The sequence below is a fragment of the Talpa europaea genome (genome assembly GCF_964194135.1).
Source record: "Talpa europaea genome assembly, chromosome: 7".
Classification (NCBI taxonomy): Eukaryota; Metazoa; Chordata; class Mammalia; order Eulipotyphla; family Talpidae; genus Talpa; species Talpa europaea.
The window spans coordinates 23,424,779-23,450,850 of NC_140074.1; the positions used below are offsets into that span (position 1 = coordinate 23,424,779).

The 26,072-nt window shown below is 40.2% G+C and overlaps 1 protein-coding gene across 1 annotated transcript in view; it reads right to left on the reverse strand.

Annotated features, from left to right (window-relative positions):
• The window catches only part of SH3GL2 (SH3 domain containing GRB2 like 2, endophilin A1), a gene marked incomplete at both ends in the record, with an annotated part of 186,512 nt that extends 166,507 nt beyond the window's left edge, over positions 1-20,005 (reverse strand). Inside the window, one exon of the mRNA XM_084239277.1 lies at positions 19,961-20,005. Coding sequence (XP_084095403.1) covers positions 19,961-20,005 — 45 coding nt within the window. The remainder of the gene's footprint in view (positions 1-19,960) is intronic.
• Between the last annotated feature and the right edge of the window lie 6,067 nt (positions 20,006-26,072).

A 26,072-nucleotide genomic window follows, 5' to 3' on the forward strand; every position in this document is an offset into this window, starting at 1 on the left:
AAAAAAATGTATAGAGCTCATTACCTATTGCAACTCCAACAACATAGTACAATCTCAATATCCTAAACCCTAAACCCCAAATTTACATTACATTTTTCGCATACATGGACAATTTATCCCTTTCTTCCCTCTGCTCTGCTTCCAATAAATCCCTCTTCCAGGACAATGGGTAAAGAGCCTTATATAAATGAAATGTGTTCCCACATTGCAGATCATCATGAAATCAATCTGTAAAATCCATTTCCTGCAAAATCCGAAATAGAGATATTCACAGAATCAGATACAGTGTTGAACACTGAATGTTGTTTGTAGTTCTGAAATCAGTGTACAGGGAAGCAAGAACAGATACATTACAATAGCATAGAAATAGCACTGTATAGATGTATCATTAACAAAATTATGCATCTAGATTATCACTGTCTACAGTGTATGTAGGGCTGCTACATAATTGATGCTGTTCTCTGAAGATCTGACTGAAAAAAGATCAGAATCTGAACCAGCTGTGCTGTTTAACATTATCTCTGAGGGAGGTGTGTGCATGTAGGTGGTTTATTTGAAATTTTCCCTTCAACATTATACTGCTATCTCTGTTGTTTGATGGGTTTTTCCTTCCTGTTTCCTAGTTATACTGTCTTTAAAGGCTGAAGAACATGGACATTTAATTAAAAACATAAGAGCTTAAGAACAGTGATGTTTAAGAGGCTGTACTTCTATTAAACATTGATCTAATTCATCCAGGAAGGCTTTGTCTGTTGAATAAACTCCAGTAATCATGAAATTTTAATGAAAATGTTCCTGAACCCCATCTCCTTCTTTGTTTTTGACCTTCTGTTCAATACCCTGAATACTTCAAACATCCTTAGTACAGTGTTTATGAGGGCCAAAATTGAGGGCCGCATTTACAGGAGCCAAAAACAAGTATTATAAGAATGTAAATGCTTGCAAAATTTGGATAGCAAAATATCTTTTTATTTTGTAAGGTTAAAAAAAAAAACCCTGTTCAAATTTGAACAAAATAGATACAAACTTACTTATTTTCATTTCCTAGTTTTCTTATTATCAAAGGTATATGCTCATTGTATTTTGTGAAAGATGCAACATCCAAAAAGTTTAACAAAAAACAAAGCTCACAGCAGGGATAATTATTAACACTATGAACCTTGTTCCAAACCTCCATACAGTCACATGTTGGGACATGGGACATGCCCATAATTTCACTTACAGGTCCATGCTACACTTGCCTTGACAAAATTTGCCCTCCCCCCACCCAGAGGACATCATGGAAAGGGATCCTTGTGAACAGATACAGATTACATCATTTTTAATGGCCACAAAGAACTCCACTGTGAGACTGTACCAACATTTCACTAACATTCACAGTTACAACTTTTGAACATATATTTTTGCACGTCTCCAATTCTGTACTTGTGCTAAAATCCAAGATGTGCCTTAGTCAAAGAGATAAACATACTGACACACACTGCCTAACTAGCTGCTAGAAAAGAGCAACTGGAAGCATGGGAAAGAAACCTTTAGTCCCAAACCCTTGTCAAAGCTGGGTTTTGTCCATTTATTGTGTAGCTGTACACCGCATATCTGAATCACAGTAGTCATGTTACCCCTATATTTTTGCTACTTAGAATTTCTTCATTTTTATGTAGCACAAATCATCCACCTTTATTCTATAACCTCTGCACTCTATCAATCATGTTCAGAAAGTATCTCTCCAACTCCAAAGAATTTTATTTCCTATTATTACTTCACACTCTTTTATATTTATATTTCCCACTCACCTAAAATTTTAGTATTAAGTTGTGATAAAATGACCCAATTTTATTTTCCAAATTAAAAGACAATTGAAATATTTTACTAACTAACCCATTCTTTCCCCCACTGATTTTAAATGCTACCTTTATCACACGCTAAATTGTGCAATATACTTATACTAATTATGACCAGCATCTCTATGTTACCCCATTGATTGAATAAAGGAATTACTGATGGACTGAAGTGCATTCCAGCACCAAAGGGTGGACTGTCAATATCAAATTCTACCTCCACCTTTAACTAACATGGCTGTTAGTTTGTATAAGGCACTTAATCTCTCTGTGCCTTCGTTTCTTAATCAGTACAATAGATATGACAGTGCCCACCCCATAGGCTTTTTTATGAGGCTAAAATAAATGGTAAACACTACATACATGTTTCTTTTCCTTATCATCATCCCCAGAAGCAAGCAAAGAGAAACTTGATCCCTGTCTTCAGGAAGTTAGAGACCAATGAGGACAGATATTTGATCAAATGGTTAAAATTAATAGACAATGACAACAGTAAATGGATTAAGGGGAGCTTCACCAATTTAGCAGATCAGAGAAGGGGCTTCCAACAAGTAATTTTTTAATTAAGGGTTAATGAATGAAAAGTGAATCATCCCCAGCATGAAGAAGGGCACTCAACACAGCTACGTGGGCCTCATTGAAGAGTCCCACATCTGCCTGGTCTGGGGAAACTCCTGCATGCTGTCCATTCAAATAGTAACTTTACAAAGGATTGGTTTCCTCTCACCTTCAACTTCTCAATTTAAATTCACATCACTGAGAGATGCTCCAGGACCCCCCAACTTCTGAAAAGTCAGAAATATGATCTTAGGTAGGAAAGATGATGATATGAACCATATCATATGATCTTATTTGTACAAGAAAAACTATTGCATCTGGAAATGTTCCAAGATTTGAGCTTCAGTAAAACACAAAAAATAGGGTCTCCACTGGTGGCGCAGCGGTTGAGCGCTGGACTGCGAAGCTGCCCACAGCCTCTGCAGTGCCGGTTCGATCCCCGGCTGCTGGCGAGGGTCCCACATGGTGCGACAGACCTCTCTTGCCACGCCCGCTACTCCCCTCAGCAGTGTATTTCGTCAGTCTGCCTGTTCTGTTCCTCCCTCTGGTTTTGGTGAATTCTCTCACCATCCCGTGCTTCTGACTGTACCCAGTGCTTATATAAATAAATAAATCTTTAAAAAAAAAAAACCACAAAGAATACTTATCAACAATGTCATTCTTTCTGAATTAAATATGCAAGTGTCTGTGAAACCATCATGTCCTTTTTTTAATGTGTAAATAATAGTACCTTGCTCACATGTGAAATTATCTCTGTCAATAAGAGCTTCCAGGCTCTACCTGACAAACAATGTTTAGCCTTCCGACATGCTAGAGAGATGTGCTATCTCTCCACCACATAATGTCAGGTATAACCTCCATATTGCAACACCTTAGTATTTTTTTTTTGTTGTACATGTGATAATGTCTAATGGTATATTTACATGACTACTGGTTGCTCTCCTACATTACACTGCCAGTTCCATGAGACCATGGAATAAGTATTTTATTCACCTCACTTTACTCAGAACTTAGCATACAGTCTGGCAGGTAGTTGATTTGATTCTGCACAGATGGATGACCAGAGCTCAATTTGAGGTCAATACTGGCACTAACTCAAGGTTGAGAAGCAAGGGTCATATCAGGCAAGCCTTGCAGCTCACTGTTTAGGATTCTGGCCTTTGCAACCAGAGCCACTGAAAGGGTGGCAAGTTGACTCAGGTTTTGAAAAGATGATTCTGACTAAAATGTAAACTGAGTGTAGGCAAGAGCAAATGCTGGGAGACTTAGCAATGGTCACAGATTAAGTATACATTATAAAGCTTCTTTCCTGCCAGTGCAACCAAAAAAATCTTCAAATTCTCACTTTTCAATACTCATAACATTCCAGAAAAAACCTACTATTGCATATTTTTAAATTATTTCTACCATGAAGGGGAATAAGTTTCTGTATTTGTGAATGTCTTTTTAGGAAGAAGAGAGCCATCGATAGCCATTACCACATGCAGCATTTTGGGGACATTATTCAACATCCCTACTATTCCCTTGCATTGCTTCTCATCCTTCCTAGCCCTCAAAGCTGACATGAACACATGGCACTGGTTTAAGTGCAAATATTCTGCCAACTGGCAAGAAGAGTAAGAAGTTTGGAGCAGACTTTTGTAATTCCATCATTTCTTCAAAAACTATGGGCATATTACTCATCCTCCTTTTTCCCATATATTAAATGGTTCAATATCAATATGCCTTCTCCCCAGGAATTAGAGTAGTCAAATAAACACATACCACACTATAAACAGCGTACTACTGTGTGAGGTTTCTGTTTGAGAGGAATGTTAGAAAAGCAAGTGTCTAAGCAGTTATTACTCAGAATCAAATCAAGAAGATTTAACTATTTGACATACTGAATACAGAACTTTTATTTGGCAGTGAGGGTTTATTCAAAATCCCTAACACTTGTTTCAAAATATAGGTAATGCATCCACTTAATGAAAACAGAACCAAACTTTAAGAACTTTTGAAGGAACTATTATTTATTTTATGTGTGGGTAATCTATAGCAAAGAATTTTTAAAGATGAAGGAAAATAAATAAGGAAAGAGGAGAGGATGAGAAAGGCAGGCAGGAAGATTGACGGATCAACTAAATTTAAGAAACTACATACTTCTTAAAGAATTAAGACCCTGCTTCAAGAATTCTGAATTCATGATGGTTAAGCTCCGAAAAGTACCTGCAGTACAGAAACATGCTTAATTTTGATTAATTCAATATTTTTCAAACCTATATGGCCTACTTGGTATGTATCTTTCCTCCATGTTCAGTCTAAGAGCGGACTCTTCAGACAGCAGTCCCTAAGGTTGAGCTGTTTTGGATTTTTTTAGTAGAAATATCTGTACCCCTCCCCAGATCGAATTCAGACAGTTAAGTGGTAGAACCAAGCATAATGTACTGCTGAGTTTGGGAAACACAGGATCAGCTTCAGTGTTTCGCACTACCAGAGATACTATGACTAGGGTCAGAACCACTTCTAACTACTTGCATGAGGTGAAGATAAAGCATATTCAAAGGCATAATGTAAGAAAAAGTGGATTAACTTTATCTACAGAAACAGAATTGCACACTTTTCCCCAGGCTACACATTCTCCATAAATCAAGGCTAGGATACCAACTGTTCACTCAGGAACAAGAGGAGCTATCATACTGATATAAATAAAAATCTATTTTGTATAAACAGAGTTTTTAAGTAAAAAATAATTTACTGAGTAACTTATTAAAGCATATTTCAATAGCCTACTTTAAAAAGTTATAAATCTACCAAACTAAAACCGCCTCTTCTACCAGTAATGCCCAGCAATGGGGGAATATCTGGCAACCCCCTTCCACTCTTCAGAGAAGCACCTAAGGAGAACAGAATATAGACTGTATAGGCAACAAAATTTCCTTACATCTCATTTAATTTAAAATTCACACTTAAAAAAAATTCACACTTATATACGGTATCTTTAAAGACCAAAATCCAAAAACACGCAAGAGAATCAAAACCAAGTTTCACAGCAAATAAAAGCATCAGTTTAATATGTATTTCCATCAGTTCCTATGCACAAAAACAAATTTTCTTGAGGCAAAGTCCCCAACTCTGTTTCTCAACTTATGAATATTGGATCCAAAAATTTAAAGAGATTCTGTAGAGGCTGGAAAAACAAGCTTTACTCCAGAAATGACGTCACAGCCTATTTGTTTCAGAGCTCGAAGCACTTTTCATAGAAGCCATTAAAGAGTGCCAGGCCCCAGAGAAAGCCAAACCATCCATAAAGGCACACTTGTGCCCAATCAGCAGTCAGTCCCAGTGCACCAGTTGATCTTGCCAGACAAGTCTGCTCTGGGAGGGAGGTGAAAGTGGCAGGTCTATCTCATTACTGAGCTATTTCATGGTAGTTGGGCTTCCATTCTGTCCTTTGTTTAATGTGGAAAGGAGGTATTGTTTTTCCATTTGCGTCTTCACATTTTTTGCCCTCAAAATAGAAGTTCACCAAAGGCTATTAATAGTACTTTGCATTAAAGTTCAAAGAGGATCACTCAGACTATCTCCTATCTTCTTGAAATCTATCTCCATCTCACTTCATTCTTCTTTGCTGGGACAGCATTGCCATATCTTTTGTCAAGAAGCTAAGAAGTAGCAACCAGAAGATTCCAGGCATGAGGGCTGGAGAATGAGACTGAATATCTTTTACCAAATTACCAAGTGCTTCTTGCAGAAGCACTCTTCTATACCACACAGGTGCAAGCTTCCCTTTACACAATCACAGAGTTGAAACCATGACACTCTCTTTTTTAAGGATAAAAGTAGACATCTGCAAAAATTAAAACTTCATTTAAAATGAGAATCATCAGCAGTTTTCTTATACAATGTTTCTACACTTAGAGAAATAGCCATGCATTCAGAAGAAACACAAGCAGTACAATTTCATTCTGGGTTCTATGGAGAATGAGGTATGTATTCTAATAGTTTGAAGCTAATGCCTAATGTAGTAAAACCATATCGACATTTAGTTCTAGAATTTGAATGGACCCTGGGTTTGTTCCTAATTCCAGTAATAAGATTTATACTTAAGTTTATAAGATTCTTCTAACCTTTGTTTTCAATTTAATCTGAAGAAGTGGGAATGGAAATAAGATGATGTAGTGAGAAGAAAACTTAGTGGTAGACACATATATGTATATATAACACATATATGACATATGTAACATATATATAACATGTGTGTGTATGCATTTACCAAAGACGAGGGAAAAAATGTAGAAGCAGAAACTGTTCATCCATAAGCCACTCCAGGAAAAATCACAGTTTAAATGTTAATTTCAAAAATAAACTGATAGCAATGTAGTGTAATGCGACGTAAGTTCTCTGTGTCTTTCAGCTACTCTTAGGGTTCTTTACAAAATTAGATCTACAGCATAACTGTTTAATGGCTTCTTTTTTTCACTTAGCAATAATCATGACAATTTCCCTAGAGCAATAAAATCCTCCTCAGGGTAAAATGAATGTAGGGAGTTCATATTACAGACATACCATGACTTACTTTCCCAACCCCTATCATTTGATAGTTACTAGTTTCCAATTTTTCACTGCAATAATTACTAAAGTGAACAACTGTGTACACAAGACTTACATATTGACATGTATCTTTTTTTAGATAGCTTCCTAAAAACAAATTACAAAACTGCTGATGTCCAGCACTATCACAACAGTTTTATAGTCCAACCATCAAATGAAAACTCATACATTACCCTTGCTAACACAGAGTATTACCGTCGTTTTAACTTACGCCAGTCTGAACAACGAAACTATCATATATTGCTGCTTGATTTCCATGATTTTTTTATTTGTATTTTGCCCACTTGCTGTTTCTCATATATTGCCTTTCTGTACTCTTTTCTAATTTTTCTATTAACATGTTCTTCCTTCTCCCACTGATTAATGAATGTTTATATTAAGGTTGGCATAGGACTAAGGTGAGCATTACTGGCATTGAACAGCTCTGAAATGAGTTGATCCAGATTAAAACCCTGATTCTGCCACTTAAAAAAACCTATGTAACCTTGGGCAATTAACCTTGCTGTGCTTCAATTTTCTCAACTGTAAAATGGGGACAATAATGCTTTCTTTGGGTAATTACAGGTAGTTAATACTTAAAATAGTGTCCAGTCAGGCTAGTCACTTTTACAATTAAAGAAATTTATTTTTACTTTGAAAATTAACAATTTTATATGTGGTCATGCTTTAATTTCTAAATCAACTTTTTAAAGCGGTTAGAAATATTATGTCATGCAGAAAAAGTAATTCAAAAATGGATTAAAGACTTAAACATAAGTTCTAAAATCACAGATCTCCTACAAGTAAACATAAGGTTTTTGACATTGGCTTGGTGATGAATGTTTTGGATCTGACACCAAAAGCAAAAACAATAAAAGGAAAAGTAAAACAAATAGGACAATATCAAAATAAAAAGGTTTTGCCTAGCAAAGAAAGCCACTGAAAATGAAAAGGTAACCTGCAGACTGAGAGAAAATATTTTAAAACCATATATAGATATAGATATAGATATAGATACAGATAGATACATAGGCTTAACATCCAAAATATGGAAGGAACTCAAATATTTAAATAGCAAAAAAAAAAAAAAAACCCATTACAATATGAGCAGATCCAAATAGATGTTTTTCCAAAGAAACATACAGATGGCCAACTGGTACATGAAAAGATGCTCAAAATAATTAATCATCAGGGAAATTTAAATCAAAACCACAATGAGTTATCACTTCACACCTTTCAGAATGGCTGTTATGCAAAAGAGATATGAAATGTTGGCAAGGCAATGGAGAAAGGGAACCCCCATACACCACTGATGGGACTGCAAAATGATGTAGCCACTAAGGGAAAAAGTATGAAGGTTCCTCAAAAATGCAGGTTCTTCAAAAAATTCAAAACAGAATACCAAATGATCTAGCAATCCTTTTTTTTTTTAAAGATTTATTTATTCCTGCATACAAGAGCTGGGGTACAGGCCAGAGGTGTGGGGGGCAAGAGGATTCACCAGAGACAGAGTGGTGACCAGAACAGGCAGATTGACTGAAATACACTGCTGAGGGGAGCAGTGGGCGAGTCAGGAGAGGTCTGCTGCACCATGTGGGTAGCTCCCTGGCCGGGGATCAAACTCGTGCTGCAGTGGCTGCGGATAGCTTCATAGGTTGCATCTTAACCCCTCGTGCCACCAGGGAGGCCCCTGATCCAGCAATTCTACTTCAAGGCATTTATTTGAGGAAAACACAATCATTAATTTGAAAAGATATATGCACCCCAATATTCACTGCAGCATTGTTTACAATAGCTGAAATATGAAAACAATCTAAATGTCCATCAATGGCTACACATGCCATATGCTCCATCTATTTGGGGAATTTAAAAAACCCACCAAGCTCACAGATACTGAGAACAGATTGGTGGTTGTCACAGTCAGTGAGTGGGTAATGAAATGGGTAAAGAGGTAAAACAATACAAATTTCAGGTTATAAAATAAATAAACCATGGAGGTATAATGTGCAGCATGGGAACTATAGTTAATATTGTATTGCATATTTGCAATTTGCTGAGAAGGTAAATCTTAAAATTTCTCATCACAAAAAAAAAGTTTGTAACTATATAGGATGATACATGTTTACTAGAACTACTAATGTGATCATTTCACAATACATACAAATATCAAATAATAATGTTGCACACCTGAAACTAATGTTATATGCCAATTAAATCTCAATTTTTAGTTAATTAAAATTTTAATTAAAAATCTTAAAAAGTTAAAATAAAAATATACAAGGTAAGCCCTTTTAAATACATCTTAATATGGATAAATAGAAAAGAAACAAGAAAGATGCATTCAATCAACAATCATCAACAAAATGCACACTTTGGGGCAGGCACTAGGGACACAATGAAGGACAGAGTCCTTGGTACCCTCAGGGTACCAACAAGGAAAAAGTTGCTTGCAATGCAATGGACCAAGCACTACACCTATGAAAAGCATAACAAGCAATTTTCATTGCACATGCAAGGGTGTTTTACTCATACCTAATGAGGGAAGTGTAAAGGTTCCTGAGAAATTACAAAAGCTAAGATCTCAAAGGGGGGTAGTGATTAGTCAGGTATAAAATAGAAGAGCAATTTCCACAAAAAGGAAGACATAGTACAAAGTCTCAAAGGTAGGTAAGTTTGTGTGACATAAAGGGAAGATACAAAAATCTATAAAGCAACAGCTCAGTACATATAAAAAAGAGCTGCAAGAGATGAGACCAGGCTTCCCTGGTGGTACAGGGGGTTAAGTCTCAGCACTATCAAGCTATTGGCAGCCACTGCAGCGTGGGTTCACTCCTAGGCCAGGGAGCTGGCCCATAGAGCACAGCAGACTTCTTCTGTCTCACCCCCTGCTCCCCTCAGCAGTGTATTTCAGTGGATCTGCCTGTTCTTCTTGTCTCTGGTGAGTCCTCTCACCCCCTGCATCTCTGGCCTATGCCCCAGTTCTTGCATGCATGCATAAATAAAAAAATCCTTAAAGAAAGAAAAGAAAGAGAAAGAGAGAGAGAGAGAGAAATGGGACTAGATCTGTAAACTGGTCAGATTATACTCCAAACTCCTCAACATAACATACAGGGGCATTATGCTGGAAACATAAAGAGCCACTGAAGGATTTTAGGTTGAGAGGCAACATTAGATTTGCTCATTAGAAAAATGAGCTGCACTTCAAAAGTGAATCAAAGGGGAACAAGAACAAAGCATGAAATGTCAGAATCTAAACTTATGCCCAAGACTGTATTATTTCAGCTGTGGAATTTAGGTATTGGCTGGAGGAGGGTGGAGTTGCAATCAAGTGACTACTGACTTCGCTGGGACCTTACAGGTCTTCAAAATGAGAAAACTAAGAGGAGATCTGAGTTTCTCCTATTGATCATGTTCTACATAGGCTAGTGTAGATCATCTTTCACCATTTTCTAAGTGTTTCAAGAGCTTCTCTTGGCGTACACCACTGCCTCCCTTCCGACCATTAGGCACAGGTGACTCAGTGCTGCTCTCATGATCCTCCCTGTTATAATAGATAATCAAATTCCCTGTTAAGGCAGACAACTCTTTGATCATCAGAAAATGGTGGACTTAGTCACATTGTGGGAGTAGGCACATTTTGAACAATACAGTTGGTACAGACTAACTCCCTCAATGAGTCTATCATTTTCTTCTTCTTTCAATCAGTGTGATTTAGCGGAAAAAAGTCTCTATGTATTGTTAGTATATCTACTGATGTCTAACATTTATTAATCTCCTATTCAAACAAAAATGGAATAAACCTCAAGTTCTTCAAATAAACCTCATTTTCTTTTTCTTCTTTCAATCAGTATGATTTAGTGGTAAAAAGTCTCTATGTATTGTTAGTATATCTACTGATGTCTAACATTTATTAATCTCCTATTCAAACAAAAATGGAATAAACTTGGGCCTCCCCGGTGGCGCAGCGGTTGAGCGCTGGGTTGCAAAGCTGCCCGCAGCCTCTGCAGCGCCAGTTCGATCCCCGGCTGCTCCCCGGCCACCGGAGGAGGGTCCCGCATGGCGCACAGACCTCTCCTGCTGCCCGCTGCTCCCCTCAGCAGTGTGCTTCGGTTCTTCTGCCTGCTCTGCTCCCCGCTCTGGCTCTGGTGGATTCTCTCACCCTCCCGCGCTTCTGACTGTACCCAGTGCTTGTATAAATAAATAAAAATAAATCTTTAAAAAAAAAAATGGAATAAACCTCAAGTTCACAGATTAACTCAAGTAAGTATATCCAGAACTTAACATTTTTTGTATGTTAATTTCCTATACCTCTATTTATGACACTTGATAGTGGTTTTGCCATGTGTGAAAGTGATTCATTTTTAAATTAAAATCAATTCAGTGAGTTAAATATGAATACAGGAGCCTAAAAGTCATAAAGATAAAACTAAATGACAACTTTGGGAAGCAGATAACTCCACACCATAACCATATGAAACAGCCTACAAAAACTGACTGCCTAAACACATTTGAATCATTCATAGCAACAACTAGCAGACACAGTGACATCAGTTTCCAAGAATTTAGACATTTCAGTGAGGAAGCTAATCTACCAACACGTATCATGCTATCAGCATAATTCATTGTCTCATAAAAGTAGAGTAACAGTCATCAAATTTAGACAAATGTAATGATAAAAAAATTTGTGATAAGCTTTCTGTTTAGGACATATCGTTTCATATAAGGTGGTGTACAGTGAAAATAAACCAAAATGTTTTAAACACGGACCTCTAAGAAAATAACTGAACAAGCTTGAAAAATAAACTAAATGCATCATAATAGTCACAAATACTTGAACAACTTAAATGCTCTAAATAATGACCTTTCCCAGCTTCTGCTGGAGATAGGAAAAAGTAGATTTCCATGTCCATGAGAAGAAATTTAGAGAAGAGGTGGCTAGGGAGCACTATAAGCCTCTCTGGAAAATCTGGACTGAGAACAAGGAAAAGGTAATGACCACTTTAAAATAGAGAATAAAGATTTTGTGTTTGTGAGTTTCAAAGAGACCAAAGATTCACAAAAAGTATTGGATGAAATGAACCCAAAAAAGCTTGATGGAAAACAATTTTATGTTTACTAAACTTAATTAGAAAGTGGAACAGGAGACAGAGCACAAGCATAAGGAGCAGAATGGAATCTCTGGGTAACAGGATATTAACTTTCAAGAGTAAAATCTTGATGAGGAACTTCTCCAGAAAGCATTTTGTTCTGTCAGTCTACAAAGACAGAGAGCAGCCCTAGCTAAAGGTTTGGCATAGTCAGTTCCTCTTGCCCCTAAGTAGCCATTCAAGCAGTTTAATGAATAATAAAAATATGGCCAACAAGTCACTGTGCACGGTACTAACTCAACATAAAGTATCACACCAGGTGACTTCAGTGAGCAGTATGCAGAGAATGACATGGTGAAAACTGTGCCCACTCTGTAATCGACTCCACAGGACACTTCACCTGTGAGTTTACTTCATCACTCAGACACAGCACTGCGGCTCATTATTCTCTCTCCAGCCAAGCTGCTCAACTGATAAGTACTGATAGGACATCGCAGAGTACCAGACTTCATCCTTCCCAAAATATGCCTGACACTGCTCACCAGCTGCACCTAAACAATACTCACAGCTATGGATCCACAAATAATGCCAAAGAACATGGACTTAACATATCACAGACAACACAAAGTGTGCTACAAGCATCTGCAATCCTCAGAACAACTTAATGAATGACCTCAAATTACCATATGGCAGCCTATGTGTCCATACCAGATAAGGGCATTTCGTTGTGTGTGTGTTGGCACTGGCCTTCCATAAGTGAAAAGCAACCACTCAACCACTCTACCTTTACCGGGAGAAATTCATAGTCTCTTGCTGAACAGTAATAATTCAAAAACCCTTCATAGTTCTACATTTTCTCCCTATCAAGGTTGTCAAGGGTGTCACTGTGCTACAAGCCATTAAGCTAAGAGGCTGTTCAGAAAGCAGTTAACAGCTTCACTCAGGACCACAAAAAGAAGCTTGTGTTTCACCAGCAAAAATTGTCTATATGCCAAAACCTAAACAATGTAGGAAAAAAACTGTAAAGATAAAATGTATTCCAAAAAGACAAAAGAATATTGAGTCTTACCAAATAAGAAAAGACTGACTGAGCAAACAAGACTCACTTGTGATTAAATAAAGTCCAACCATGCAATTTCCCTTTTGCCATGTGTGTTGTGTGCACGTATGTATGTAAACATACACACAGCATACTCTCATGAGCACACATAAATTAAGGGGTTACAGACAGAAGGGGTGGCAAAATCATATAGCTTTTCAAACAACACCCACTTCAAAATGCAGGGTACACTGCTAGACTACCATTCCCAGCCTCCATCTTTCCACAGCACTAAGATATGCCAATATCTGGCCATTTTACATGTTCCAGCTAAACGAACATAAACAGGGGTGATTATTCCTTCTATTAGTTTTCTGTTGTTGCATAACAAATTACCACCCATTCAGCAGCTTAAAACAATGGAATTTACTAACTCACCATTCTACAGGTCACAAGTCTGGGCCAACTTGCCAGAGCTCTCTGCTCAGGGTCACAAGAGACCAAATCAAGGTGTCAGCCACACCAGGATCCCATCTGCAGATTCTAGGAAAGAATTCCTCTCCATTTAGGCTGGCATTTCTTTAATAGTGTGGGTCTATGGTCTCTGATTCCATGCTGCCTGTCTTCTAAGGAATCTCTCTGTTTCTAGAGTACATTTTTTCTCTCTTGCATGGCCTCTTCCCTCATTAAATAGCAACAATATGTCCAGTCCTAATACAGAGACTCTCCCTGACTTACCCTTGCATTACTAATTAGAGAAAATGCTCTGCTTTTAAAGAACTCATGTTATTAAATAAAGTCCAACCATGCAATTTCCCTTTTGCCATATAAAATAACAATCTCAAGAGTGACATCTTTTCAGTGACAAGCTGACACACACTTTTCCTATGGCAACCTTAAAAGTCATGTATTAAAGATGGCAGAGTGCCTGTTATCCTCAATCTTGGAAGTAAATAACAGGAAAAAAGAATGAAAAGGTTTTGAACAACAAAGGCCCATTTAGACTTTTGGATTAAACCAAAGGATCAGACTCTCTTGGAAAATTCAAATTAACACAACCACGTCTACTATTGTAAACTAGATCTTAAAAAGTGCTTCCATTACAGTAACTGGCGAAAAGAATCGATGAGAAGTAAAGATATCATAAATCTTCTTAAGTTTCTGAACGAATTTTATTGCAGAACCAAGGTAAAACCAAGGAACTTCCTCTAGAGTAGGGGATGGGAATTTCACAACGCTAACCTGGCATCACTGTTATGGACAATAACTGCCAAAAACCCCACATGCCCTTTCTCAAAAGAGACTGTCCACATTGGGGATAGTTATCATACATTAAAAGACATAGACAGACTATCTCCATGTGTGCCTAATGAGCATTGCACCTTAATGTGAGACATGTCTTAGCATTACAGAAATGTTCCAATTAGGATCTCTGGGGAAAGATCAGTCTGAGTTATAGGGATGAAATGTATATTTCTTTCCAGTAACACAATTCAGAAAACACTGCATAGTGAATCTTCAGAAAACTAAGCATCTATGAAAACCTCCCAGGAGCTATGTGGTTCTCAGGAATTACAGACTGCGTCTTCAAGTCACTCACGCCACATACAATTTGATCTAAGGATAGAGTTGGGGATGTGGGGGTGGGGGTGGGGGTGGGTGGTCATAGAGAATAGGAGATTAAGGCAAAGAAATTAGAACATCATATTCTGAATGTATGAGGATATAAAATCCTCATAAAACATTATTTCCTGAATCATAGAGCTCAGCTAATGATTTAGCATTGTTTAAATTCTTTTGTTCACAGGTTGTAAGAACATTTGACAGGGTCTCACAATTGTACTTTACTATATAGAGACATAGGTCTGTCTCTTAATAGTCTTTAAAATTCATTATAAGTCATATAAATCACTCTTAAATATTTGAGCTCCAAAGTAAATAGGGAACTAAAGATATCTAGACCAAAAAATGAACATCTTTGTACTGCAAAATATTTAAACTTAGTATTTTGTCTCCTACTGTCTCAACATCCCCACCCCACCCCCCCCACAATGCAAGCTGTGAGCACCACACCCAGGTGACCAGGTACTCCACTATGATATGGTAGGTCCCACCACACATTGCCTTCTCCACCCTCCCCTTACCATGACCTAGTGAAATTCACTAGAAAGGAAATCGCCTCATGCCTTTTCTTCTATACACTATATATCTTATACACTCTATCCTTATCTTATATACTTTATATATCTTATATAGTCTATCCAAGTAGTTCTTCTATACTCTGTCCTCCTTATACGATCTTTCTTATATACTATCTTGCTCTCTTTGGTACCCAATTGCTATATGTACATACACATACATATGTACGTATGTATATACATACGTACATATAAAAAAAAAAAAGATTGGCTCTCTGCAGCTTATGATGGACCCAAGATTAAGAACCTGACAAAGGGCACTACTGGTCTAGAAATCTGGATCAACCAATAAGCAAGATATTTTGAAAGCAGCACAAATTTTACTGCTTAGAGCAGGCAAGTAAGGAACAGAGAATCTCAGATAAAGTCAGGCCCTCCGATAATGTCATTTTGCTCAACATCATTTCATTAAAACTCGATGAGAAAATATAATTGTAGCCAATGTTCAATGAAAAAATGTTTCATTATATCCGGTTTCATTACACATTGTTTTGCTTAAAGTTGCGGTTTCCAAGAACCTATCAACATTAAGTGAGGATTTACTGTACATATTTAATTAAACCAAATCAACAAATGCATAAACAAATTTATGTGACATTCTCCAGAGTAAAGAATTTATATAGAATTCAGCATGTTAATGTGATGAAAGCATGAAGAAATTAGTTAAAACAGGAAGGCATAAAAATTAATGCAATTAAAATTTTCCAGTTCAAGTATCTGTGTATGACTATATAATAATACATAGTCAAATGCAGAAGATTATAATGGGCATATATCCTAACCAACTCAGTGAAAATAAAACATATCTCACTCAATGCAATAGAAAGTTTTAATTTACAGACTTCATTATCCTTTTAAATGGTGAAGCAAATACATTTAGAAGAACACTATAATGAATTCTTTTATGCAAATAGTGACTGTTTTAGGTTGATAATGTGCCACCCCATGCCAAAATTCATGTTAAGTCTTTTTTTTTTAATTTTTTTTTAATAGAGGCATGTTTATTTATTTATTTATTTATTTGTTTTGTTTATACATGCACTGGGTACAGTCAGAAGCGCGGGAGGGTGAGAGAATTCACCAGAGCGGGGAGCAGAGCAGGCAGAAGGACCGAAGTACACTGCTGAGGGGAGCAGCGGGCGGCAGGAGAGGTCTGCGCGCCATGTGGGACCCTCCTCTGGTGGCCGGGGAGCAGCCGGGGATCGAACCAGCACCGCAGAGGCCGCGGGCAGCTTCGCAACCCTGCGCTCAACCGCTGCACCACCGGGGAGGCCCAATTCATGTTAAGTCTTAACCCCCCAATACTTCAAAATTCCTTCCACGGAAACAGTGCTATAGCAGATGTAAAAACTTAAGATGAAGTCAAACCTGTGTAATTTGGGCCTCCAATCTAACACGACTGGTATCATAGAAAACAGAAAACAGTGGATACAGATAGATAAGGAAAATACCATGTGATTATGAAGTCAGGGATGAGGGGTATGTGTCTACAAAGCAAGACAGACCAAAGATTTCCAACAAACCGCCAGAAGCAAGGAGAGAAGACAGGAACAGGTTCTTGCCCAGCACCTTCAGCAGGAACATGCCGCTACTAACACCTTCACCAAGACTCCAGAAATAATAGCTGTGTCTGCTTAAGGCAGGTAGTTTGTGAAACTTCATTGCAGCAGTTCGAGAAAACACACCTATGGCCTAATACATTTTACTCTACAACAAACTTTCATGTTATTATAAAGCAAGGTGTATCCAGACAAAATGCTTGACAAAGTTAAAAAAAAAAAAGTATATATTTTTCATTAGAACAGTATTTTAATGGGAACCGGACATCTATTTTTACCCAGTCTGCTGCCAGTTTAAACCAACAAGTGAAAACAAAAAATTGGTATTACTCTTCCTAAGATGAAATTTCAATATGAATAAAACTGATTTGCCCTATTTGTGGTGGTAAAAATTATCTTACTTATGCTAATTGTATGACAGGTTGTATCTATGGACAACTGAGTAACGAAATATACAAAAGTAAAAAGATGATCAATTTTTGCTATGTTAATATATTCTTAAACTGAAATAATTTCCCCTGTAATAAATTTTATTTGGCAAAAGTACTTCTTTTCACTCCCAAATCACAGGGACGTTGAAAATAACTCAGCAACAAGGTAGAAATGGATCAGTTCTTAAACCAAAAGAACAGTTGTGACAAAAATATCAAAACAGTGAGCAAACATTAACGGCACACTGCTTTATTAATATAAATACCATCCTTGCTTAACATAAGCAAAAAACTAATTTTATGAAGAGAAATATTAGCTGAAGATGAACCTTCCAGTTATTAACACATGCTACATAATGCAGTATAACCATTCTCAAAAGGAAATGATTCTAGGATTACTCTGTGGACACAACCGGATTCATGGAGGTATATGGGGAAAGGTCTATAAAAGCAGGACATGGTTATTTCACTTGCAAATATTCGTACTGGCTTTACATTCCTTATATGTGTAGGTAGGATAACTTTTGTTTGGGTTCTCCAAGACTGTGCCTTATTAAGTTATGTACAAGATAGCCTACATGTTTCACCTTTAAAATGAAAGGTTTTTCAACAAAAAGAAAAAAATGATGCAGTGAATTTGCATCTGGACTCGGTGTGATAAACATTGATCTTTTCCCAAGCAGACTCATCTGTACTAAGTTCTTTTGTATCACAATTTGATTTTCTATTCCAAACTTCAGAGCTTCATATAACTTCAGGATTTAGCTAAAAAAGAGCTGTCTGATTATTTTTTGTTAAGATATCAAAGCAAAAAATTGTAGCTTTTAGAATACCTTCAGGTCTCATTACTGGTATAAGGGATGGTCCTTTGTAATAATGACAGTATACTTAAACACTTATTGAACACATTTTATGTGTTCTACAAACTCACTTTCACATCAATTCTAAGAAATGGGTACTATCCTTATAATGACAGATTCAGAAGTTAAGTAACTTGCTCAAGGTCAGAGAGAGCTCAAGGCAGGAGGAGGAGGGTCAAGCCTTAGCCTATCCTACTCCAAAGTCAAGGTTCCTCAGTGACTAGGGCACCAAGATTTGCAAAGGAAGTCCTCAGAATGGGAAAAAAAAAAAAAAAAAAGTGGTGCTAAGGTCTGCTTTGAAGAAGTGAAAAGTACCTGAAATTGAAAAGGTTAATAACATCAAAGAAGTCCCGCCTGAGAATTTATGGGCAGCACATAGCTGTGAACATGAAGGAATCTGAAGCAGATAGTTTATTAGAGGCCTTCCAACTTACACCAGCAACACATTTATATTTGCAAACATTTCTGGCAAAGATGTATCAGAAAGGTTCCTATAAAAAGTAAAAATAATTCCATTAATGGGCATTTTTACTGCAATTATCTTAGTCTTTTTGAGTTCCCAAACTGACAGCTGGAACTGCTTCTATAAAGGCTAGTGTATGGTGACAGCGATGGCACGTGGGCCTACAGGAGGTGAATTTCATGTTGCATCTGTCACCATAATCTAACCAAGAATCTATAAAACACAACCCTCACCTTTTCTGGATGTGGTTTATAACACAGACTGTCAATGTGGCTGCCGAGAGGGAAACCTCACTACTTTGATAAATTATGAGAAAGCGCCCTATTAAGGCTAAGTTATGAAAAAAGATTTAATGGTAAATGACGAGACATCGTTAAGGAAATCAATAAAGTTCTTAGCTAAAGATCCCTTAACCTAGAACTGCATGACAAGGGTTCTTTTTTTAAAAAATGTAACCATCCTCATTATATAAGAAATAGGTCATGTTGTAAGGATTCCCTAAGTTTTTTCCCCTATCCAAATTTCTTCAACAGATCCCCAAGAGGCTGAAATTACCAGACTCTGAATTAACTATGTTTTCTATAATTACAGCTAATGAACCCCACAGAGAAAGATGGGTATATCCATGCCATAAAAGCCTCTCTAAAAACAATCCCTTAAAATACATGATGACTTGGTTCTAGAAAAGCTGCCAAATGCGTGGAAAATTTTTCAAGACATTCCGCCTGTTTGGTCAAGCCTTGGTCTCCAAGGAGTTTCACCACCGAGCTCTCCAAGTAAAAGTTATGAAAATGCATGAGCTCCCCAGAAGGTACCCCCCATCCCTCCTTTTCCCCTGGCGCCTGCAGACGACGCAAAGAGGGGTTCAGGGGTTCAGGGCTCCCAGCCCGGGCGCGCCTACTGCAGGTATCTCCGCAGGCACCTCCGTGCGGGGCCGCCTGGCGCCCGCACCTCCCGGGAAGGCGGGCGGGCACCGACCCCGCAAGGTCACCGGGGAAAAGGCGACTTTACATAACCTCCCTCCATCCCCATCCCCATCCCGGCCCCCGCGCGCCGGGGCTGGGTGCAAGTCGCGGTCCCGTTCCTCGCCGCGCCCGCGCGCGCCGGTGCGGGGGCGGCGCGCCCGGCGGCCGGGAGGGACGCGGGGGACCCCGCAGCGCCGCGCCGAGCCCGGGGTGGCAAGGGCGGGCGGGCTCCCCGGCGCGGGGTGCCCCCGGGCGCTGCGGGACGCCGTCAGGGCGGGCTGGACGCGGGGTCGGGGCCCCCCCAGGGCGCCCCGCCAGCGCCGGGCACCGAGCGCGCCCCGCGCGGCTGTGCCCGGGACCGCCCCGCGGCGCACCTGTCACGCGCCTCACCTGAGTGGCTTTGTGGAATTGCTTCTTGAGCCCGGCCACCGACATGGTGCGGGAGGCCGCGCGGGCAGCTGCGGGCACGAGGAGGAGGCGGCTGCGGAGCGAGCCTGGAGGGCCGGGCCGGGCGGCGCGCTCGCCGGGCCGCCGCTCGTCGTGCCGCCGCCGGGGCTGTGGGCGCGGGGGCGCGGAGCGGCGCGGGACGCGGGCTCGTGCGGAGAGACACCCTGACGTCAGGGGCGGGTGACGCGGCCTCTTAAAGGGGACGCGGGAAGCCCCGCCCCGGGCGCGGGGCAGGAGAGGCAGGTGGTGCTGCGCGAGCTACCTGGGCGCGGGCGCCGTTCCCTGGGGCCTGGAGCCCGGGGCGCCGGGGCGCGAGCTGCCTGGCTCGAGGGCTAAGGGCGTCCTCCCGCCCAGGGAGTGTCGCTCGTGGCCCGGTGGACTGCGGACTGGTCGCTGCAGCTGGGTAGTTCGGGCACTAGCTCGACTCAGGTGACTTCTTGGCTTGCAGGTAGCAGCTGAGGCGCTGCCTGCAGGCGGTCCTGCCCTTTGAGCTTGGCCTTTTTGCAGCCAGTAAAAAGGAGGCGCGGCATTCTGTCTGCGATCGTGATTAAGTCTTTGCTCATTCTCTGCCTTGCTCCCTCTTGGTCACAAGACAACGTTTCTCTGCTGCGGTTTCGATATCCCTTAAGCCTATGTAACGTTAGGGAAAGTCACCGAATCTTTTTAGTTGTTTGCTTTATGCAATTTAACCATTTAACCACTTAAAAAGAAGAAAACCTTAAAGCTGATCAGAAAAATAGAATTGAAGTGAGATCATTGCTTTACTACAGTAACAGCATTTAATGCTGTGTTTGCAAATATGGAAAAGCCCAAATATGAACTAAGCGTTTTCTTATGATAGTGAATGTGGGGTTTTCCAGCCAAAATAAGTATTATATAATGTGGAAAAGCATGCTGCTAAGTGGACAAATACTACATATGTAACAAACCGTATATGGCTGAGCGAAAGCTACCCTCTGCTGGAATTAGATTAATTGGTAGCAGAGCAGCACTGGGTGTCAGCTGTGTTCTGGTAGGTAGCTGCTACCTCATGCTACTGAGGAGCATGTAGAAAGGAAGTTGAAAGCTTTCCCCAGGCTGAGTCCAAAGTCACAAGGAGGAGAGGCAGAACAAAGTCCCTAGATGACAGTCAACTGACATTTAACCTGGGTGAGAAATAAACCTGAGTAATTGTAACCCAGTGAGTCTGGAGTTGTTACTGTGGCAAAACTGGTCTTTCCTGACTGATGCACGGAACAAATGCTTTCCCAAAGATGATCTAGATGCTCCAGGTCTTCCCCATGTATATTTTGTCGTTGTCATTAAAAATGGCCTGCTTTTTTGGGCTTCCCTTGGTGGCACAGCAGTTGAGCGCTGGGCTGCGAAACTGCCCGCAGCCTCTGCAGCGCCGGTTCGTTCCCCGGCCGCCGGCAAGGGTCCCACATGGCGCGCAGACCTCTCCTGCCGCCTGCTTCTCCCCTCAGCAGTGTACTTCATCAGTCTGCCTATTCTGTTCCCAGCTCTGGCTCTGGTGAATTCTCTCACCCTCCCGCGCTTCTGACTGTACCCAGTGTTTGTATAAATGAATAAATAAATCTTAAAAAAAAAATGGCCTGCATTTTTCTTACAAAAACCATCACTGGAGTTTGGAGAAGTATATTCTCTTTTATGCAGACTCTGAAGCAGTGTGTAGACCTAGCCCCAGGCCCTGAGTGTCAGAGGGATGGTGATTCATGCATGGACTTTTCCCTGACCTCTTACATTGCATTTTTTCTAACGTTGTGGAGAGGATGAACAGTAAGATATGGTGATCAATTTCTTTTTTTTTTAATTGCAATAACATTGGTTTACAACCTTATATGTGATTCAGAGGTATAGGATTGAGTCCCAGGGCAAGTTTAGGGTTAATTAGGCAACTACTGGGATGGTGCAGGCAGGGACTTCGGGACAGTTAAAGAGGCTTCTGAGATAAGGACAGTAAATTCTAAGAAGTGCTAACCAAAATATACTCCAGACATAGAATGCTAATAATGTTTGTGCCGCTGGGGCAGTTTGTAAAATGTAGCATGCATCTAAACATTAAGCTGAACAATGGAACATTTCATCAAGGATGAGCCTTGGTTGAAGCTGTGATTTCTCTCCAAAGCAGAAGGTCCTGAGTTTCTTGAGCTTTGGTCTCCCGCTGTGAAAGCTCTAAAATGGGGACCTGAAAAATCTCCTTAAATTTTTGAATACTTCATGGAACCTAAATTAAACAAAAGCAAGTCTCTCTCTTTTTCTGGTTCCTTTTCCACCAACATATAAGGTTTATCCTGTTATATTTCAAAGGAACAACCTTGAGAGGAAGAACTTTCTAGGGACATTAAACCCTTCTAAAACCATGACAAGGGCCTCCCCGGTGGCGCAGCGGTTGAGCGCTGGGTTGCGAAGCTGCCCGCGGCCTCTGCGGCGCCGGTTCGATCCCCGGCTGCTCCCCGGCCACCAGAGGAGGGTCCCACATGGCGCGCAGACCTCTCCTGCCGCCCGCTGCTCCCCTCAGCAGTGTACTTCGGTCCTTCTGCCTGCTCTGCTCCCTGCTCTGGCTCTGGTGAATTCTCTCACCCTCCCTCCAGCACTTCTGACTGTACCCAGTGCATGTATAAACAAAACAAACAAACAGACCAGCAAACAAATAAATAAAGCATGCCTCTATACAAAATAAATAAATAAATAAATAAAACCATGACAAACTCTCAGAGATATTCCTGGATCTCATGTAAAGTCAGTATTTCTACAGAAGACCTATGAAGACCTTTGAGACTTATAATGCTCCTCCTCCTATCAGGCACTGGGGTAGTAGTTACTAGGGGATGGTCAGGTAAGATTCCACAAGGAGTGTGACCTTGAACACCACAGAGTTTCCAGGCCAATAATTTGGAAACCCTTCTTCTAGATAGATATTGTGACTTGAAAACAGAGGAATGCATGCACCAGAAACTGGAAAAATTTCAAACCTGAGTGCCCTCTTTGGTGGCATGGAAACTGTGACAGGCTCTACAGAGAAATACTGAAGCACAATGCAGGGGAAGGGAAATCAAAGGTCAATGAGGAAGAACTTCATTTAATAGAAGGTTGTTGTAATTCAACTACCCTGTCGTCTCCTGAGATCAAATTAATGCAAAATGGTAAATAAACCTAGATCTGCTCAGGAACATTCCAATTAAATGAAACCCCCCACAGCACCACCTCACTAATTGGACAGGAAATTCATGGTCAGCAGTAATCCCATTGCATCATTTATGCACTATTTCTCCTTGCATTATGCCAAAGCTGCTGGCAAATACCAGACATCTCATTTGCACAGAGCCACTGCATCCCTGGTGTCCTTCAGAGGACTCCTCTTTCCAAAGAGGCAGAAGATAAGAGACATTGCTCACCATTTTGCCCTTCAGCCTCTGACACTATTCCTCTGGCCACAAGGGCAATCTGCTCCAGGCATTAGGTATAAACTCCTGAGGGCTGGAAACAGAGCCAACCAAAGTCATTCAATTCCAATGTCTTATTTTACAGATGAGAAAACAAAAACAATGACAATGAAAGGAAGGGATTTACTCCTTGTTACTTTTTCTATTCCATGCCCTAGCCTCAATTCAGGGCAGAGCCTCCAGTCAGTGTTCACAAATATAGACTGAAATGAATGAAAAAAAATTGAACCATTTATCACTGTCACTGATGCCCTATTCTACAACAGCCTTGCCCTGACAGTCCTGAATTGAAGTTGTGCAGGACCCAGGCAGTTGTTCAGGGGTGGAAGACATGTAACATAAGACTTTGTACCTTTGGTTGCTGCCAGTAGCCCCACCCAGCATAGACAGGGCTCATAAACCTTATCCCAGAGGGGGCCTCTCTAAGAGGGGGTCTCCCTCTGGTGAAGGGGTTAAGTCTCAGTGCTATCAAGCTGTCGCCAGCCACTGCAGAAGGAGTTCGATCCCGGGCGAGGGAGCTGACCCACATGGCACAGCAGACCTCTTCTGTCTTGCCTGCTGCTCTCCTCAACAGTGTATTTCAGTAGATCTGCCTGCTCTGCTCCTCACTCTGTCTCTGGTGAATCCTCTCACCCCACACACCTCTGGCCTATACCTCATTTCTTGCATGCATAAATAAAATCTTTAAAAAAAAAAAAAAACCTCCCAGAGATGACCACCTTCATTTCCTTGTTTCCAGGTCTGTTACCTGCCATCCACCCACCAACAGATACACAGAGAAGAGCACATGATTTTTTTAAAATCTCTTAGAAGTAGATTGTCCAGATCTTTCCCATCTTCCCCTCACATTTCTATATCTCCCACATAGTCTCCTCTCCAAAGCACAGGGACAAAAACTTCCTTTCCATTTAGCTAAGCCCTATTTCAAGAGGAGTAGGTGGAGATCAAGTAGGGGACTCAAGTAAGGCTCTTCCATCTGGGTCCATGTTTACTGTTTGCCTCTCAGTTTAAAATACTTCCAACTTCCCTAACAAATCCTGCTATTTTCAATGCCATCTCCAGTGTATTTTCTTTAAAGTCTTTCCCCATCCTTCTGACCTTAAAGTTTTTGTGAAACCCCAAGTTTTGGTGCTGCACCTCTGCCGTGAACTTGGTCCAGTGTGCATTGTAGATACTGATATAGAGTATTAGATTTTTTTTAATATTTAAAGAGCAGGTTTATTAGGGAAGGGATAAAACAGTTAAAGACACTTGCATAGACACAAGTGGGCAGGAAGAGCTGCCCTAGAAAGGACAGGTTTGCTAAGAGAGGCCTGCATGGTTGCAGGCGGGCAGCCTTGACAGGTCACAGGCAGGCAGGATGCTGCTGCCCTGAACAGAGAGAGAGTTGTGAAAAGAGGCACCTGCATACTCACAAGTGGGCAGACAGAGTGCTGCTAGAGCATTAGATTCTTAACTCTTTGGGTGTAAGGGGCTTATCTTTCCTTTTACAATTCTTAGCAGATAATGTAAACCTCCAGTCAATTAGTCGATGGGCTAATTGTTATTTTAAAAGCCTGAAGAAACTTAAAAAGGTGGACACAGCAGAGAGTTAGAAAGACTGGAACTAGCTTGCTTGCAGCTCTTATAGGTGCTGCTCCCTCACTGTATCCAAGCCTGGATCTCCAAGTCAATTTTGAGAGTCCAAGATAATGTTCCCGGAAATCCCGCTTTGTTCATTCGGTCAATATGCTTTCTCTTTCTTGCAGTCCATAAATTTAAAGTGATCTATGCTCTCTGACCCTCAACCCCAACAGCTATTTCAACCTCAGACTTCCTTGGGATCCAGAAACTCACATAAAGAAATTTAGGCATCTCTAGTTCTTGCTAAGCATTGCATTCGGTTTCCTTCTCAAAGGAGGGTAGGGAGATTGAGTGACAAGGAATTCAGTCCTTCAGTAAATGTCAATTCTCCCTGTAAAACATTGACAGGCTGATTTACAAATCAAACCTTTTGTTTATTTGATTAGTATGTGTCAGGCTGCCAGCACATAAACCTCTCAAGCCCCTGGGAATTGGCAGTTGAATACTGGTAAATAAATGTCAAGCAACTAGACTCTGAGACAAAAGGGCCTGCCCTGGAAAGAGAACAGCCTTATATAAGTACACATTGTTAGAACATCCTTACTACTGGCTTATTTATTTTATTCCTGGATAGATATTATCACTAGAGAATCTGAGGGCATGTTGTTAACCCTGAGCATAAGCGTTGGCCAGTCTGCCTGTGAAAACTTTGTATGAAAGTAGCAACTCTGTGCTTCTCTGGTCCACACACATAAAGCTGACCTCAGTGACAACTAATCAAATATAGAGCAACTCCTTCACTTTTTTATTAAAGTAGCAATGCATTATATGTTCCATGTGTGCATCATTGAAAATCAATGTGAAATGCTGAAAATCAATACAGCATTTCAAATGCTGAAAATCAATACAGCCATTTCAAACACTTAAGTTAGCATTAAAACACCACTCTGTCAAGAATATCAGTGTTGTCTCAAGGTCTAGTCACAGGAAGTTTGCCAAATAGAAATTCCTTAAAACAAATAATTTGGAAAGATTTTTAGTTTCCTGTA